Raw genomic sequence first — 16,247 nt, 5'->3', positions numbered from 1 at the left:
TTGATGGTTCAACATCTCTGTGGTACATTCATACACATCTGGAGGGCACCTAGGCCAGCTGGGACGCTTTGCACTGTAGCATCTTCCAAACAGCAGGTCCTTGGTATTTGCTATATGAAGCTATATCAAGTTGTAATTTTAAATATAAGGTAGTTTTTACTATATCCTTTACTAATGTACTACTATAAATTAATTGATAAATTTTATGTTCTCACCTCTGTGAATCAGTGATTTCAGAATCAGTAAGAACTGTATTTTCACTAGTGTTTTCCTGAAGAATTATTATTATCCAATTGTCATATGATATTTCAGTTTAGCAAATAATATGTGTGGTTAATGCATGTTTTTCATTTGATAATTTCACAGTTTTTGTCACTAAAAAAATCTGCATCTTTTGGAGATATTAAAAAATCTTCCAGGGTACCATCTGTACAATTAAAGGTATTAAAATTTTGTCAGTTTTTAGTGTCTAAGAGAAATGATTGTGTTTTGGGGGTAGTAATCACTTTATGGTTTTTTCAAAAGCGTATATGTGTATTCTTTATTCTGTTTTCTAATAACATGTTAAATTATATCTAGCTTCTTGAGATGGGGAAATATACTTAGTCATGGAGGGTCGATGCTTCTATTTTACTTTAGTACATTTTAAAGGACGTAGTTAACCTGTATTAAATTGTTTTGTTTTGGATTTGGGTCTAAATTCATTCTAAAGAAAGAAATTTCTATAACAAATTAATGTTTATTAACAAAACAAAATGAAGTTAATTCATTGGCAAAACAAAGCAAAGTTGTTGGCAATGGCTCATCGATAGGAATACTGTATCAAAGGACTGGAAATAATTTTCTGTTAGTAATGAGTACAGTGGAGTTTTAATTATTATGCATTATTGTTGTACATTATTAGTGTTAGAATATTAAATATTATTATTAAAAGTCAAATTGATTCTCTAATGACAAAATAACAGACTAAGGTTCTATTATTAAAATTTATAAATATTGAGTTGGAAGTTATTGAAATTCACTGTTGAAAATAGACTTACAAGTTGACAAGGCTTTTTAGTAGTTTTTGCTCTACTGATTCTTTTGTGCTAAAAGTGAAGGTAGGGCATATACGTTATTTTTTTTTTTTATCTTTTATTTAATGAATATAAATTTCCAAAGTACGACTCATGTGTTACAATGGCTTCCCCCCCAATACCGTCCCTCCCACCCACAACCCTCCCCTTTTCCACTCCCTCTCCCCTTCCATTCACATCAAGATTCATTTTCGATTATCTTAATATACAGAAGATCAGCTTAGTATACCTTAAGTAAGTATTTCAACAGTTTGCTCCCACACAGAAACATAAAGTGAAAAGTAATAGATGATTTTTTTTAAATGATGATGAAATCAGATCAGACCTATTGTCATGTTTAATCCCAGTGAGAGTCAAGTTGGGAATTGATAATTTCTTTCTTTCTTTTTTTTTTTTTTTACAGAAGATCAGTTTAGTGTACATTAAGTAAAGATTTCAGTCGTTTGCACCCCCATAGAAACACAAAGTGAAATATACTGTTTGAGTACTCGTTATAGCATTAAGCCTCAGTGTACAGCACATTAAGGACAGAGATCCTACATGAGGAGTAAGTGCACAGTGACTCCTGTTGTTGACTTTACCAATTGACACTCCTGTTTATGGCATCAGTAATCTCCCTATGCACCAGTTATGCGTTTCCAAGGCTATGGAAGCCCCTTGAGTTCTCCGACTCTTATCTTGTTTAGACAGTCATAGTCAAAGTGGAGGTTCTCTCCTCCCTTCAGAGAAAGGCACCTCCCTCTTTGAAGACCTGTTCTTTCCACTGGGATCTCACTCACAGAGATCTTTTTGCCAGAGTGTCTTGGCTTTCCATGCCTGAAATACTCTCATGGGCTTTTCAGCCAGATCCGAGTGCCTTTAGGGCTGATTCTGAGGCCAGAGTGCTATTTAGGACATCCGCCATTCTATGAGTCTGCTGAGTATCTCACTTCCCATGTTGGATCACTCTCCCCTTTATTTATTCTATCGGTTGGTGTTAGCAGATACTAGACTTGTTTATGTGCTCCCTTTGACTCTTAGTCCTTTCATTATGATCAATTGTGAACTGAAATTGATCACTTGGAGTAGTGAGATGGCATTGGCACATGCCACCTTGATGGGATTGAATTGGAATCCCCTGGTATGTTTCCAACTCTACCAATTGGGGCAAGTCAGCCCGAGCAGGGCATATACGTTATTTGAATATCTAGAGTACATTATCTTTTACTTAAAGTACATAAAATCATACTTGATACATATCCACTTTATAGTATTGTTTACAATTCTAACAAAGTATCAGAATGTTGCTTATATATAATGTTATATGTAAATGTCGATCTATGTGTGTTGTTGTCAAAATGTTGCTTTTATATACCTAACAAAATTTGTTTGGTCATATCCAACCAAATAATTGTCCTGTGCTTTAACTAATCCTGTATTGACTTTGTAAGCTGACTTTTGAATAATCTTAAGAGTACATGATTTAAAATATTGCAGTGAAGACACCAAACCTACATTAATAAGAATTGTAGCTAAATTGATTTTAAATACATAGCACTAAATTGAGTTTATATATTTTCTACCTCTTTGGTTCCTTTTTAAGAGAGTAAAATCTGCTGTTGAATTGAGGAAGGAGGAGACAGCAGTTCCATTAGAAATCAAGGATGACATGCAAAGCAATATAAAAGAGGTGATGTTCCAGAAAGCAAAAGAGTGGGAGTTTCTGCTCACTAAGCAGAGTAAAACCGAGCAATCCAAGCCAGCAAAAGAAAGCATAGATGTCCTCTTAGACAACATTCAGGAAAAACATGCTGTGAGAGATCTCTCTGTCTCTCTCATTGAGGCATCTAGAAAAGCTGGCATCAGTTACATTGTCTATCCCAGGAAAACGAAGATGAAATTGAAGAAAAGATTGAGATCTGATAAACTCACAATCGTGTATGAAGAGTTATCCAAGCCTCCGAAAACAATACAAAGGTCTTGTTTAAGCAGTATTATCATTATTATTATTATTACTTTGGTTTAAGAAATGTGCTGTGGTTTTGGCTACATGTGATAGTTTCACCCAGGGAAGTCACCATTATTTTACTCAGTACTAAGAATATGCTGAACTCTAGCTAAATGACAGTCCCTCATTTTTAAAATATATGGATATTTCATGGAATAAATATGTGAATGGTTCTAAGTACAATTTTTTAAAAAAAGATTTATTTATTTTAGTTCAAAAGCAGAATTACAGAGAGAGGGTGAGACACACACACACACACACACACACACACACACACACACACCGAGATCTTCCATCCTTTGATTCACTCCCTAACAGCTACAATGGCTGGAGCTGGGCCAGACTGAAGCCAGGAGCTGGAGCTTCATTTGGTCCCCCATGTGGGTGGCAGAAGCCCAAGCATTTGGGCCATCTTCTGCTATTTTCCCAGGCACATTAGCAGGGAGCTTGATGGGAAGTGGAACAGCCAGGATTCAAACCAGTGCCCATATGGGATGCTGGCAGGCAGTGGCTTAACCTGATATACCACAGCATTGGCCCCTGTAAGAATAATTAAAAGGGAGACTTGATTTAAATTTATTAAAATGCATTAAGATTAAATCAGTTTGATCTCTCAAAGAAACTTTTCAGTGGAAAGAAAAAAAAAAATCCTAGCATGTTGTTTGAAGTGATTTAGCACTGAAAACAACCACTGCTCTAAACAAATGCTACTTACTCAAAAAATCAGAGTACATTCCTAGCATTTAACTGTTTTAAAATTTAATTATTACGTTGAGCACTAGTTTCAGAAAAAGATTGCTTTGATGTGTGAGCTTTTATCCAGGGTCAGCACATAAAAATAGCTCATTTTTCTCCTTACTTGGAGGTAATAGTACCTAGTATGTGTGAATATTCATAGGGACCTGAAATTGCAGGAATGTTTATGTTTAAGTGTTCAGGATATAATTTCCTTATTTTTTTAAAAAATTTATTTATTTAATTGAAAGGCAGTTAGAGAGACAGACAGACACACATAGGGGGAGGGAGGGAGGGAGAGAGAGAGAGAGAGAGAGAGAGAAATCTTCTATCTGGTGGTTCACTTCCCAAGTAGTCATAATGGCTCGGGCTGGGCCAAGCCAATCCAGGAGCCAGGAATTCCATCCAGCTCTCCCACGTGGATGCAGGGACCCAAGCACTTGGGCCATCTTTCACTGATTTCCCAGGTGCATTACCAGGTGTTGCTCCTCCGCGGGCTCGCGGAGGACCCATACCGGATGCTGTTTTCTTTCCCCGGCCCTTCCCGGATTTGCTGCCGCTCCCCCGCCTCCACAGAGGAGCAGCACCGGCGAGCTCTCCGACCGACTCTCTCAGGGGGTGACGGCGCATGTTGTCTCTCTCCCCTTTAAGGGGTTGGGTCAGGAATCAGCTAATTAATGAAGCAGCTGTGTAAGATTTGTTTACTCTCTCTCAGCACCATATGATGGGAGATCAGATGCATAGAGTTAGTCTTAATAGTCTCAGTGGTCTAATCTAATCTCGGTAGTCTCAGTACTTACTTTGCCATGTTGCGGGAGACAGGCCCTGCTCCCCACAACCAGGGAGCTGGATCAGAAGTGGAGCAAACCAACACTCAACATGGGGACTCAAACCAACACTCACATGGGGATATTGGTGTCATAGGTAACAGCTTAACTCGCTATGCTGTAATGCTGGCCTTTGAGGATATAATTTCCTTATAACCAAAATAGTGTACAAAATAGTTTCCAAAAAGCTGTGGAGTTTATTTCTCTTTAGATATCTGCAGATGACACAGAATTCATTAAGCTTATGCCCTTTTGAGATGTAAGGACTTTCTTGGTGATAAAGGAATGAAAAATGGTTTAAAAGCCTGCTGGTTCTGTAAAAGGTTGATTATCTTTTGGTGTGTTGATCTCTGAGAACATGGGAATAAGGCTGTGTAAGCATGGGTGAGAAGGTGGAACAGAGGCCAAGCAAAGTGAGTAATGTCCTTCTCTTAATGTATCCTCTATGACAAGTGTAGTACCTGGAAGCTCTTTAGTTAGCTTGACTTTAGAAGACTTCAGGTAGGTGTGGGGAGCAAACCGGACTAGACTGAGTTACTGGAATTAAGACTTATTCTATGCATCTGCTCTCCCACAATATGGCGCTGGGAGAGAAGTAAACAGCTTCCGCACAGCTGCCTCCAGTTCAACCAATAAACAGTAGGACTTGCTCCTGATTGGAGGAGAGCAGCGTACTCGGCGTGTGGGCAGCCGAGTTAGGATTGGCAGAGGAGGACTATAAAGGAGGAGAGAGACGGCATGCACCAGGAACATCTAAAGGGAACATCTAGCTGAAGGAACACCTGTGCAGCCCCCGAGAAAGCCGGCCGGCGGTGTGCCGCTCCCCTGCGGAAGTGGGGAATGTGGCCAGGGGGAACTGCCCTTCCACGGAGGTGGAAGGGATAGTAGCCAACCCGGGAAGAACCAGCAGCAAACCCGGGGAGGGCCGAGCAGACGAAAGAACAGCGCAGGGTCCTGTGTCGTTCCTCCACGAAGAGGGGGAGCGACATAATGGTGCCGTGACTCGGATATGAAGCCTAGGCAGGGTTCAGTGTTGCTCCTCCACGAAGAGGGGGAGTGACATAATGGTGCCGTGACTCGGATAGGAAACCTAGGACGGATTAGGAAACTTAGGAGGGAAGAAACGGGAAGAACTGGGAAAATATCGGAGAGAGAGACTAGCAAACAGCCTAGGGAAAATACCGGAGAGAGAGACTAGCAAACAGCCTAGGGAAAAGCCGGACGAAAAAGGTGCCGGAAGAAGCTATTGAAAGCCTAGGCATAGACTCAGATACGGACTACGGGGGGAAGCTGGGAGAAATCTCTAAGGTCGAAAGCGAAAGTGAAAGCTAGAACAAACAGACTCGGACGCGGACTGTGGGGAGAGGCCAGGAGAAATGAGGGAGGAGTATTGTTGGAGGAAAGCTTGGGGAAACATACCGGGTAGAGAAAAATGTTAGGGAAATTGAAGCCGCGGGGGGCAGGCCAAGGCGGAAACGAAAGCCACTTTGGGATTCTCAAGTTAGCCTGGGAATAAGGGGCGAAAAGTTGAAACCAGAAGCTGAAACGTAAGCCTGGTTGGGATCCGTCTGATTAGCCCGGGGAGCAAAGGACGGGAAGCCAAACCATGGGGCGGAAACGTGAGCTGGGTTGAATTCGCCAGGCTAGCCCGGGGAACTTAGATTGAATGCTAGTGGCGGACACGTAAGCTACGCTGTGTGACTCGCGGAAGCCGCCGCGTGCAGAGAGAGCATGGGGCGTGAATAGATAGGGAACGCGGGGCTGGCGCGAGGCCGTGGTTCAGACGCGAAAGGGTTAAGTGCGAAACCGCGGGGTGTGCGCGCAAAGCCGAGCTGCGTAGATGAGAGAGGCGCGGGCTGAAGCGGCTCAGAGCCGGCGAGGCGCCGAGAAGCAGCCTCGGGGCGGAACCCGCCGGCGGGGCGAGGCGCCGGGAAGCCGCAGGGATAAGAGAAACAGAAGTTTAGAAGCAGAAATGAGAGAAATAGGAATGCTGGAAGATAGAAGTAAAATGGGAGAAATAGGAATGCCCGGAGATAGAGAAATAGAGAAATAGAAAGGCCTCCCTACAATACTGCAATGAGAGAGCTTGGATTCGGTCTGCCTGATTAAGTGAGGTGATGAGCACCTGCGGGCGGCTAGCAGCTTATGCGCCGCAGGTCACCGAAGACAGGCACGAATTAACATCAATAAGGCCTCCCCACAACACAGCAATGAGAGAGCTTGGATTCGGTCTGCCTGATTAAGGCGGTAAGCACCAGCAGGCAACTCGACCAGAGTATGAGCTGCAGGTCACTGAAGATAGGCACGAACCAACACTAATAAGTCTCCCCCACAATACGGCAATAAGAAGGCTTGGATTCGGTTTGCCTGATTGTTAGGGCTTGTAAGCCCCTGCAGGCAGAGCAGAGCATGCGCTGCAGGGCACCGAACACAGGCACGTATCAGCGCCTAAAAACCTCCTCACAACATGGCGAAGAGAGGACCCGGATTCGGTTTGCCTGATTGATAGGACTTGTAAGAACCTGTGGCAACTCTAGCAAGTAGAGCAGAGTGTGTGCCGCGGGACACCGAAGACAGGCGCGTATCAACGCCAAAAATAAAAAGAAAGGGGGATCTGTGGGGAGCAAACCGGACTAGACTGAGTTACTGGAATTAAGACTTATTCTATGCATCTGCTCTACCACAATATGGTGCTGGGAGAGAAGTAAACAGCTTCCGCACAGCTGCCTCCAGTTCAACCAATAAACAGGACTTGCTCCTGATTGGAGGAGAGCAGCGTACTCGGCGTGTGGGCAGCCGAGTTAGGATTGGCAGAGGAGGACTATAAAGGAGGAGAGAGACGGCATGCACCAGGAACATCTAAGGGGAACATCTAGCTGAAGGAACACCTTCATTAAGATCCATTTTCAATTAACTTTTTTTTTTGACAGGCAGAGTGGAGTGAGAGAGAGAGACAGAGAGAAAGGTCTTCCTTTGCCATTGGTTCACCCTCCAATGGCCGCCGCAGCCAGCGTGCTGCGGCTGGCACACCGCGCTAATCCAAAGGCAGGAGCCAGGTGCTTCTCCTGGTCTCCCATGGGGTGCAGGGCCCAAGCACCCGGGCCATCCTCCACTGCACTCCATGGCCACAGCAGAGAGCTGGCCTGGAAGAGGGGCAACCGGGACAGAATCCGGTGCCCCGACCGGGACTAGAACCCAGTGTGCCGGTGCCGCAAGGCGGAGGATTAGCCTATTGAGCCACAGCGCCAGCCTTCAATTAACTGTACACAGAAAGCCAACTCTATACTAAGTAAAGATTTCAACTATTTGCACACACACACACCCACACACACAATATAAAAAACTGAGAACAAGTTTTACAGTTAAATCTCATAGTACAACTCATTTAGGACAGGGGTCCTGCATGTGGAGGAGGTGCACAGTGACTCCTATTGCTAATTTAACAATTAACACTCTTATGTCTGATGTCAGTGATCACTCGAGGTTCTTACCATCAACTGCCAAGGCTATGGAAGCCTTTGAGTCCACAGTCTCTGTCAGTATTTAGGCAAGGCGACAGGCAAAGTGGAAGTTCTTGCCTCCCTTTAGAGAAAAGTACATCCTTCTTTGATGGCCACTTCCTTCCACTGGGGTCTCAGTCATGGAGATCCTTCATGTAGGACATTTTTTTTGCCACAATATTGGCTTTCTAGGCCTGAAATAATGGAGCCACTTTAAAGATGATTTTATTACTATATTTTGAGATAATTTTTACTAAACTTAATAACTCAAGTTTATACCTTTTTTTAAAAAAAAAAAGATTTATTTATTTATTTATTTGAAGGGAAGAGTTACAGAGAGGAAGAGGGAGAGAGAGAGAGGGAGGTCTTCCATCCTGTGGTTCACTTCCCAAATGGCCACAACAGCCGGAGCTGGGCCAATCCAAAGCCAGGAGCCAGGAGCTTCTTCCGGGTCTCCCACACAGTTGCAGGGGCCCAAGCACTTGAGCCATCTTCCACTGCTTTTCCAGGCCATAGCAGAGAGCCAGATCAGAAGTGGAGCAGCCAGAACATGAACTGATGCCCACATGGGATGCCAGCACTGCAGGCCGGGGCTTTAACCTGCTGTACTACAGTGCCCACCCCTATATCTAATGTTTAATCACAGTCTTTCTTGGCTGGATCTGTTAATGGTGAGGAGGCGGACTCCATGTGTTTTTATGTATCAGGTTAAATCTTGATGTTGAGAGTAATTCCTGCAGAAGGCCACTTGACCTGATTAGAGACCCAGACCCATGCCTTTCCCTCAGTCCCTTGGCTATAGGTTACCCCTGTTGCTTCCCTGCTGCCCTCCTCAGCCAGTTCCTGGAAGGATGCCATGTGCCTACAATAACTTTGCAGCTTCCTCATTTCTCTAGGAGTTTCCCTCTTCTCTGGTCTCTGAGCCCAGTGTTGGCAGACCACAGCTGGACTCAGGAAATACACATGCACACAAGATTCTAGGAAAATCTCCTTGCCAAGGTGGAATAGGTAATCCATGGCATGTGGTGGTGGCCAAATTCCTCAAGCCTGAGTTTGGCTCTACCCACTCTCTTTCTGCTCTGGTTAGAGATGTAACTTTTTTGTTCAACAAATGCTCCGTCTATGAGTGCTGTCATCTGCCACCTCCACCAGAGACCAAACCAATGTGGCCACCTAGTCTTGGATTTGAACCTCCAAAACTGTGAGCTCAACACATTTGTTGCTTCATAAAGTTTGCAGTCTCAGATCTTTCACTATTGCAATGCAAACTGGGTAATACAGTATGTAGTAAACATTGTGAAGGAAAAGAAAGCAGTGTAACAGGGGTTCCTGTTGTGGACAGAGAAGTCAGAAGCCTCTATGTGGTAGTGATATTTGAGCACAGAACTTAATAGAATAAAGGAAGAAGATATTTACATAGCTGGAAAAGAGGCATCTTCAAGTGGAAAGGCCTTGAGTTAGAGAGTGCTTGTTGTTTTTGAGGGATAGCTTAGAAATCAGCGAGTCTGGAAAACAGCAAGTGAACAGAGTGGTAAGAAGTGAGGTTGAGGAGGAAGTAGGCAGGGATAATAGCATTTAGTGCTTTGTAGACCATGATAAGTGATAAATTTGAAATTACTCATAAGAGTATGAGGAAATCATTGTGAATTTGAAAACAAATAGTGATATTTATAGGCAAAGGAAGGGACTTTGGATTCTTAAATATAAAAGGAGACATTGGGAGTTAAGTAGTTGATATTATCCCATTTATGTTCTGGAAGGCTCACTGTAGTTGCTCTGTGAAGGATAGATTGTAGAGACCAGTTTGAAGGCTGCTGAAATAATTCCAGTGATATGTGGTTGCTTGTCTGGGGTGATAGCCATTGAGCATTAAAAAGTGGCCGGATCTAAACAGATCTGGTGAGTAGAAACAACAGGATTTGCTCATGGGTTGGATGTGAAATGTGAGAAAGAAATGAATTAAGGCCGATTCTAGGAGAGTTTTGAGGTTTACTGAGATGACGGTCACCTCTTTTCAGGGGCTTCCAGTCTTTTGTTCAGAATGGGAGATTCCAGGATAGGTTTTTGGCTTACACACAGTGGCTGCCATGCCCTTCCTTCAGTCTTGCACCACAAGAGAGATTTTTCTCAGGGCTTCCTTCTTGCCCCTTACTTGTGAATCCTGGGAAGATAAAAACCTGAAAATATGTAGTAATACTTTTATGCCTCTTGTGCTAAAGCCCTATAATTTCTTCCTATCTCATATATGTCTTTTAGCGATTTGGTAAATTTTTAACTTGGATTTTTCTTATTGACTTTTGTGGGGTCCTGATCCAGGTTTTTGTCTTCTTTCTCTTTTTTGTTTTCTTTTTTTCTGCTAGGAAAGGAGCAAGTTTTCATAACATGGCTTTGGTGGCATAGTGTAGATGAGAGTTTAAATGACTGGACTGCAGGGAGGTTGACATAGCACTAGCAGGGCAGTAAAGATATATATGGTTGTCCCTGTCACGTGCATATAAACTTCACCCAATTCCCCAAAGTCCAGGAATGGAAAAGGAAGCGTGTAAAATTAACAGCTACAAACCAGGTGCCCACAAGTGTACTCATTGCTTTAGAAAATATACCCAGCACATCTGGAACTAACGCTGTGATTGTCAGAGGGCCAGCATAGTGGCACAGCAGGTTAAACTGCCACTTGTGACGCTGGCATTCTGTATTGGTATGCTGGTTTGAGTCCTAGCTGCTCTGCTTCCTGTCAGGCTTCTAGCTAATGCATCTGGGAAGGTATTAGAAACTAGCCTAGGCCGGTGCCGTGCCTCACTTGGCTAATCCTCCGCCTGCGGCGCTGGTACCCCCGGTTCTAGTCCCAGTTGGGGCGCAGGATTCTGTCCCGGTTGCTTCTCTTCCAGTCCAGCTCTCTGCTGTGGCCCAGGAGTGCAGTGGAGGATGGCCCAAGTCATTGGGCCTTGCCCCTGCATGGGAGACCAGGAGAAGCACCTGGCTCCTGGCTTTGGATCGGCGCAGTGCTCCAGCCGAAGCAGCCATTTAGGGGGTGAACCAACAGAAGGAAGACCTTTCTCTCTGTCTCTCTCTCTCTCACTGTCTAACTCTGCCTGTCAAAAAAAAAAAAAAAAAAAAAAAAAAAGAAAAAGAAACTAGCCCAAATACTTGGACCCCTGCCATGCAGGGAGTTCCTGGCTCCTTGCTTTGTCCTGGCCCAAATTTGCCTACTGGGGCCATTTGGAGAGTGAACCAAAGAGGAAAGAGAATCTGTTTCTCCCTTTTTGTCTGTCATTCTGTCTTTCAAATACATAAATAGATGAATCTTTTTTTTAAAAAAAAGCTATGATTATTATAATGATTAAATTCATGATAATCTATAGTCATTTTTATTTTAAATATTTATTATTTGAAAGACAGTTACAGAGAGATAGAGAGAGGAAGAGAAAGGAGAGAGGAAAGGAGAGAGCTCTTTCATCCAGTGGTTCACTCCACAAATGACTGCAAAAGCCAGGACTGTGCCGGGCTAAAGCCAGAAGCCTGGGGCTCCATTTGTATCTTCCACATGGGTGCAGGGGCCCAAGCCCTTGGACCATCTTCTGTTGCTTTCCCGGGCACATTAGCAGTGAGCTGGATCTGAAGTAAATTAAGTAAGGCTGAAACAAGTGCTCATATGGGATGGCAGCTTAACCTGCTGCACCACAATGCTGGCCCCTTTTTACAGTCATTTTCTGCAAGCAGTCTGATTTTTGTGCTGGCCAAACAGGAAAGTAAAATGGAAATCTGATATAGGAACCTGCAGCTTTCAGGGCTCTGATAGTCCCACTGAAGTATAATTTCTCCAGTGATGCAGTATTAATTTTCATTTTGCCCTCTTGGTGGATGGTGTATAGGATGGGGTAGGGGAAGTTGCAGAGCTTTCTACTTGGCCCCTACTATCATTGTCTCCCTTAGGTTACCATTTATTCATTAAACAATTTAGTAACTCCCACTGAACATTCTGGGACTAGGAATAGGTTCCTGCCTCACCGGATCCACTGTTAGATGATCTCAGGCCAAGATTCTATCACTTGACCTTCATAATTCCCCAGTTTGATGGATGGTCTTCAGTGGCAGCCACACTGGGCACCTGTGTGTCAGCATAAGTTTAGAGCCAGTATATAATAACACCCGGGTTTGCGTATTTACCCTTTCTCATGCTTTTGGAAGCTCTCAGGGAAAATTCAACATATATACCTAGGGCACCCGGCAGGATCCTTCCTCAGCAGGTCCTGGCCTGGCCTTTCTATCAAGTGAGAGGCATTTGGGACCATGAACTGGTTAAGATCTCAGAGCTGAATAAGATGTGAGTCCTTACCACGGTGGGTTAGGTTCATGCTTAGAAGACGTGGAAGCTTTTCATCTGTGTAAATCAAAGAACACTGTAACGGTCTGCCCATGTGTTTCATCTCCGAGGCCTGTAGTCATTTGGTTGTTACCACAGATCCTTGCAAGTTAAAATTGCTATAGCTGTTATGTTTCTGTAATTGTGCTCATCATCTCTATGATGGCAAAGCAGGGTTAGCTGGATTTTACCATTCCAGGATCCTGTTGTCCCCACTGTGATTACTGAATCAAACTCGTTCACTCCTGCTTCACTATTGTTTTTTTTTTTTTCCCGTTTTTGGGGTCAGCACCCACAAGACTGTTTCAAGGGTATTGTGCTCACTCCCTTTTTCTAGGGGATAAGGCATGACTAAGCATTCTCCATATTGCAGATCAGTTCTCATATCCATGAACCTTAGAACCCATTCCTCTATAGCAGTAGTTCTCAAAGTAAAGTCCCCATGGCAGTGTTACCTAGGAAGTTGTTAGAAGTGCAAACACTTGAACTCCACTCCAGGTCTGTTGAATTAGAGACTCTGAGGGTGAGACTGAGTTTTATCAAACATTCCAGGTGACTCTGATGCATGTTAAAGTTTGAGGTCATTCAGTTAGAGTATGCCAAGGTAGTTTTCAGCAAGGCCACACTGGCTAGAGCTGGTCCAAGACCACCTTTGTGGGGGAAGAGTATGTAGGAGACTGAGGGTCTCTAATGGTCCCTCATGAATGGGTTCAGGAGTCATAGCTGAATTATTCTGGGAGGGGAATGCTTCAATCAGGCCCCATCAGTATGTGAGTGTTCTTGGAAAGAAGTTTATGCAGGAGTGGGCTGAATCTCTCCAATGTGGGGAGAGGGTCCCTCAGCCAGTTTCATTTGTCAAGAGAGGATGAGCAGAGTTTGGAGATTCAGAATTCTCACTCTCATCCACATCTGTAAACATTCCATATTTCAGATTCCTATTCCTTCCCTAGTAGCCTCATTACCTTGGTGCACAGGGATTATGGAGTTTGGATATTTCATAGATAACTGCAGGTACACTTTTAATCTGAAAGGAGTGGCTAAGTGACAACACAGTGTGTGTATGTGCACATTCTTATCCACTGGTTTATTCACTCAGTGGCTACAATAGCCTGGGCTGGGATGGGCCAACCCCAGGAGCTGGGAACTCAATCTGATTCCTCCATGTGGGTGGCAGGAATCCAATTCCTTGAGCCATCCCTTGATCCAACTGGGATCTGCACTGGCAGGAAGTTGAAGTCAGGAGCCAAAGCTGGAAATCAAACCCAGGTACCTTGATGTGTGACATGGGTGTCTTAATTGCTAGGCTGAAGGCTTGCTCCTGACTGTGTAGTCTTTATAAGCATTATTGTTGTCCTGGTGGCTAAGTGGCTCAGTTTCCCAATGTCTTGAATTAAGCATCATAATCTGCTAAAACTGGTGACATCCAGAGAAGTTTTAATACTACCACATATCACAGATTTTCTGTATTTTATTTCACACTGCCAAGGAGGTTTTCCTAGAATGTGCATGTGTGTGTGTGTGTGTTTTCCCTGAGTCTGCCTCTGGGCAGTTACTTTATCATTAAGGTCCCAGTAGTGAACAGCACTCTCAGCTTAGGATAATTATGAGAAGGAATGATAAAGGGGAAATTCATAAAGATGTCAATGTATACGGCAACCACAAATAATAATGCAATATCCTGGAACTAGAAATAGTCAATCCGTTATCTGCTCCTGAGTTTGAGAGGCAAAAATAAGGGCTGATGGCTAGAACTGAAGGAAGGAGTTTATTAGAAAGGATTTCTTTGAAAGAAATAGTGATCTTTGCTGAAGACCATAGGCCAGTTTGAGGCAACCATTCATGAGGGAACCAGAGGAATAAATAACTCGACTTTACCATTCTCCTTCCCTCCTTGGGGGTTCCTAATTGGACAAACAGGATGAGAAGACAGGTTGAGGTCCTATGGTTGTAGTCTACACTCATCAGTCCCCAGCACAAAGATCAAAGTGAGGAAGGACAGAGATGATGAGTGTGGAGGTGAAGGTCAAACATCTGTGGCACAGAAGGACTTTCTACGGTGTCATATCACTGGAAAAGGGAACTGAGATGTTTGTGTACTGTAGGCAGAGTTGATGATGAGGGCTTCCACTGGAATGTGGAGGGGAGTAGAGAGTGCATGAAAGTAATGATAGAGAAGGACATCAACGTTTCTTTTATTTTCCTAGTGTTTGGCACTTTCATGTAGTACACCCTCAGTAAATGTTTATGAAATGATAGGATTACAATGTTTGAGGATGTGTTTGTTCCACCCTCTGGCGGAGGGTGAGGTGGGAGGTGGAAGTTAAGCCTGAAGGGGTGCTATTCCAGATTTCTGTTCTCTAGGGAGGCTATGGCTTTGCTTTCTTAAACTCTACAGAGATTCTTCATGCCACATGAAAATTTTTAATGAGTGAAAAGGAGGAGTTGGATGGCATGAAATTAGCATGTAATTTTATTTTCATAACAGAGAAGTAGTAATTTTCTGTGTCACTGTTTATTGGTTGGTTTAGAAAGACAATTATATTTCAGTACTTAAAAGATCCCCTCTTTAAATATAGATCCGCATCTCATGGAACACTTCCTGGACAGAAAAAATATTTTATCAGACTTCCATTATATGAACGTCCAATACGAAGTCCCAGCTTGCCTTCATGTTTAAATTTTGATAATTTTGTCCAGAGTATGGGAGGAATTCCAGAAAATAGTGATCCTCGGACATGGGCACTTGATATGTTCTTTAAGTATGAACTTTGGAAAGAACCCAAAGAAGTTGTTGAAACATCTGTTCTGAAAGACTTGCCCAAAACAATGAAAGAATCAAAAAAGCTAGAATTAAGTGATTCTCTGAAGTGTGACCTTCCACCAGGAGTTATTGAACATTATGAATCCGAAGTGCAAATCCTGACTGAAGAAATAAATAGTAAGAAAACATTTCCTGTATTTGCATATTGTAGGCGTGGAGCTATTTACAGAAAACTGGGAAAGTTAAAGAGTGCCATGAATGATCTACAGAAAGTAAGTTTTCTTTAAAAAATAATATTCACTAATTACATTACAATTAATTGTATAGTAATCTTTACTGGAATTTTTGGGCAATGAATGTGCGATATCATATGGGATTGTGAAAATATGATCATTGACATTTTCTAGTAATTAATATTTAAAACATTAAATTTTTATTTGTCAGATTATTTTAAACATTTTATAAATATGTATGCAAAGCCACTGGGGTTGATAGTGTTTGAAAGTTTTGATAGGATATCTTCCTTTAACATGTCAATTTTAATTAAATGTATACATATATTTTCTAGGTTATAACCTTGGAACCATTGTTTCTCAACGCCTACTGGCACCGGCATTTCATTTATCTTTTCCAAGACAAAATTAATGAAGCATTGGATGACTTGAATTATATATCCAAATATAATAAAAATAATGCAGGTGGGTTTTCTCTGGGAATAGTTATATTACTTTATGTCTTTTTCATTTATTTGTATTATAAGGATACATAAATAAAAAATATAAGTTCTGGGAAAATGGCTGTTATTTGATGTTGTAAATTCAGAGCTCAAATAATCCTATTTTATTATATTTGTTTTCAAAATAATCTTCATCATTCGATATGTTCATGTCCTTGATATTCATTGCAGGAAATTAGTTCCTTACTACTCATCTTACAAGAAACCATGAAATTGAAAATTTTTGTTTTAGGGGCTGCTGTATGGTGCAGTGTGTTAAATT

General features: G+C 42.6%; 1 protein-coding gene across 13 annotated transcripts in view; it reads left to right on the top strand.

The window, feature by feature from the left end:
• TTC6 (tetratricopeptide repeat domain 6) overlaps positions 1 to 16,247 on the top strand; it is a 281,858-nt gene that overhangs the window by 127,508 nt on the left and 138,103 nt on the right. For 11 of the 13 annotated variants that reach the window (XM_051822786.2, XM_051822793.2, XM_070053732.1 and 8 more), the window contains 4 exons: positions 367 to 441; positions 2,659 to 3,032; positions 15,065 to 15,521; positions 15,818 to 15,947. In XM_051822786.2, coding sequence (XP_051678746.2) covers positions 367 to 441; positions 2,659 to 3,032; positions 15,065 to 15,521; positions 15,818 to 15,947 — 1,036 coding nt within the window. Of the gene's footprint in view, positions 1 to 366; positions 442 to 2,658; positions 3,033 to 15,064; positions 15,522 to 15,817; positions 15,948 to 16,247 lie in introns of those variants that run through there. The other 2 variants (XM_051822794.2, XM_051822796.2) reach the window with 2 other exon arrangements.

The sequence above is a fragment of the Oryctolagus cuniculus genome, chromosome 12 (genome assembly GCF_964237555.1).
Source record: "Oryctolagus cuniculus chromosome 12, mOryCun1.1, whole genome shotgun sequence".
Classification (NCBI taxonomy): domain Eukaryota; kingdom Metazoa; phylum Chordata; class Mammalia; order Lagomorpha; family Leporidae; genus Oryctolagus; species Oryctolagus cuniculus.
This window is presented reverse-complemented; position numbering and strand designations above follow the sequence as displayed.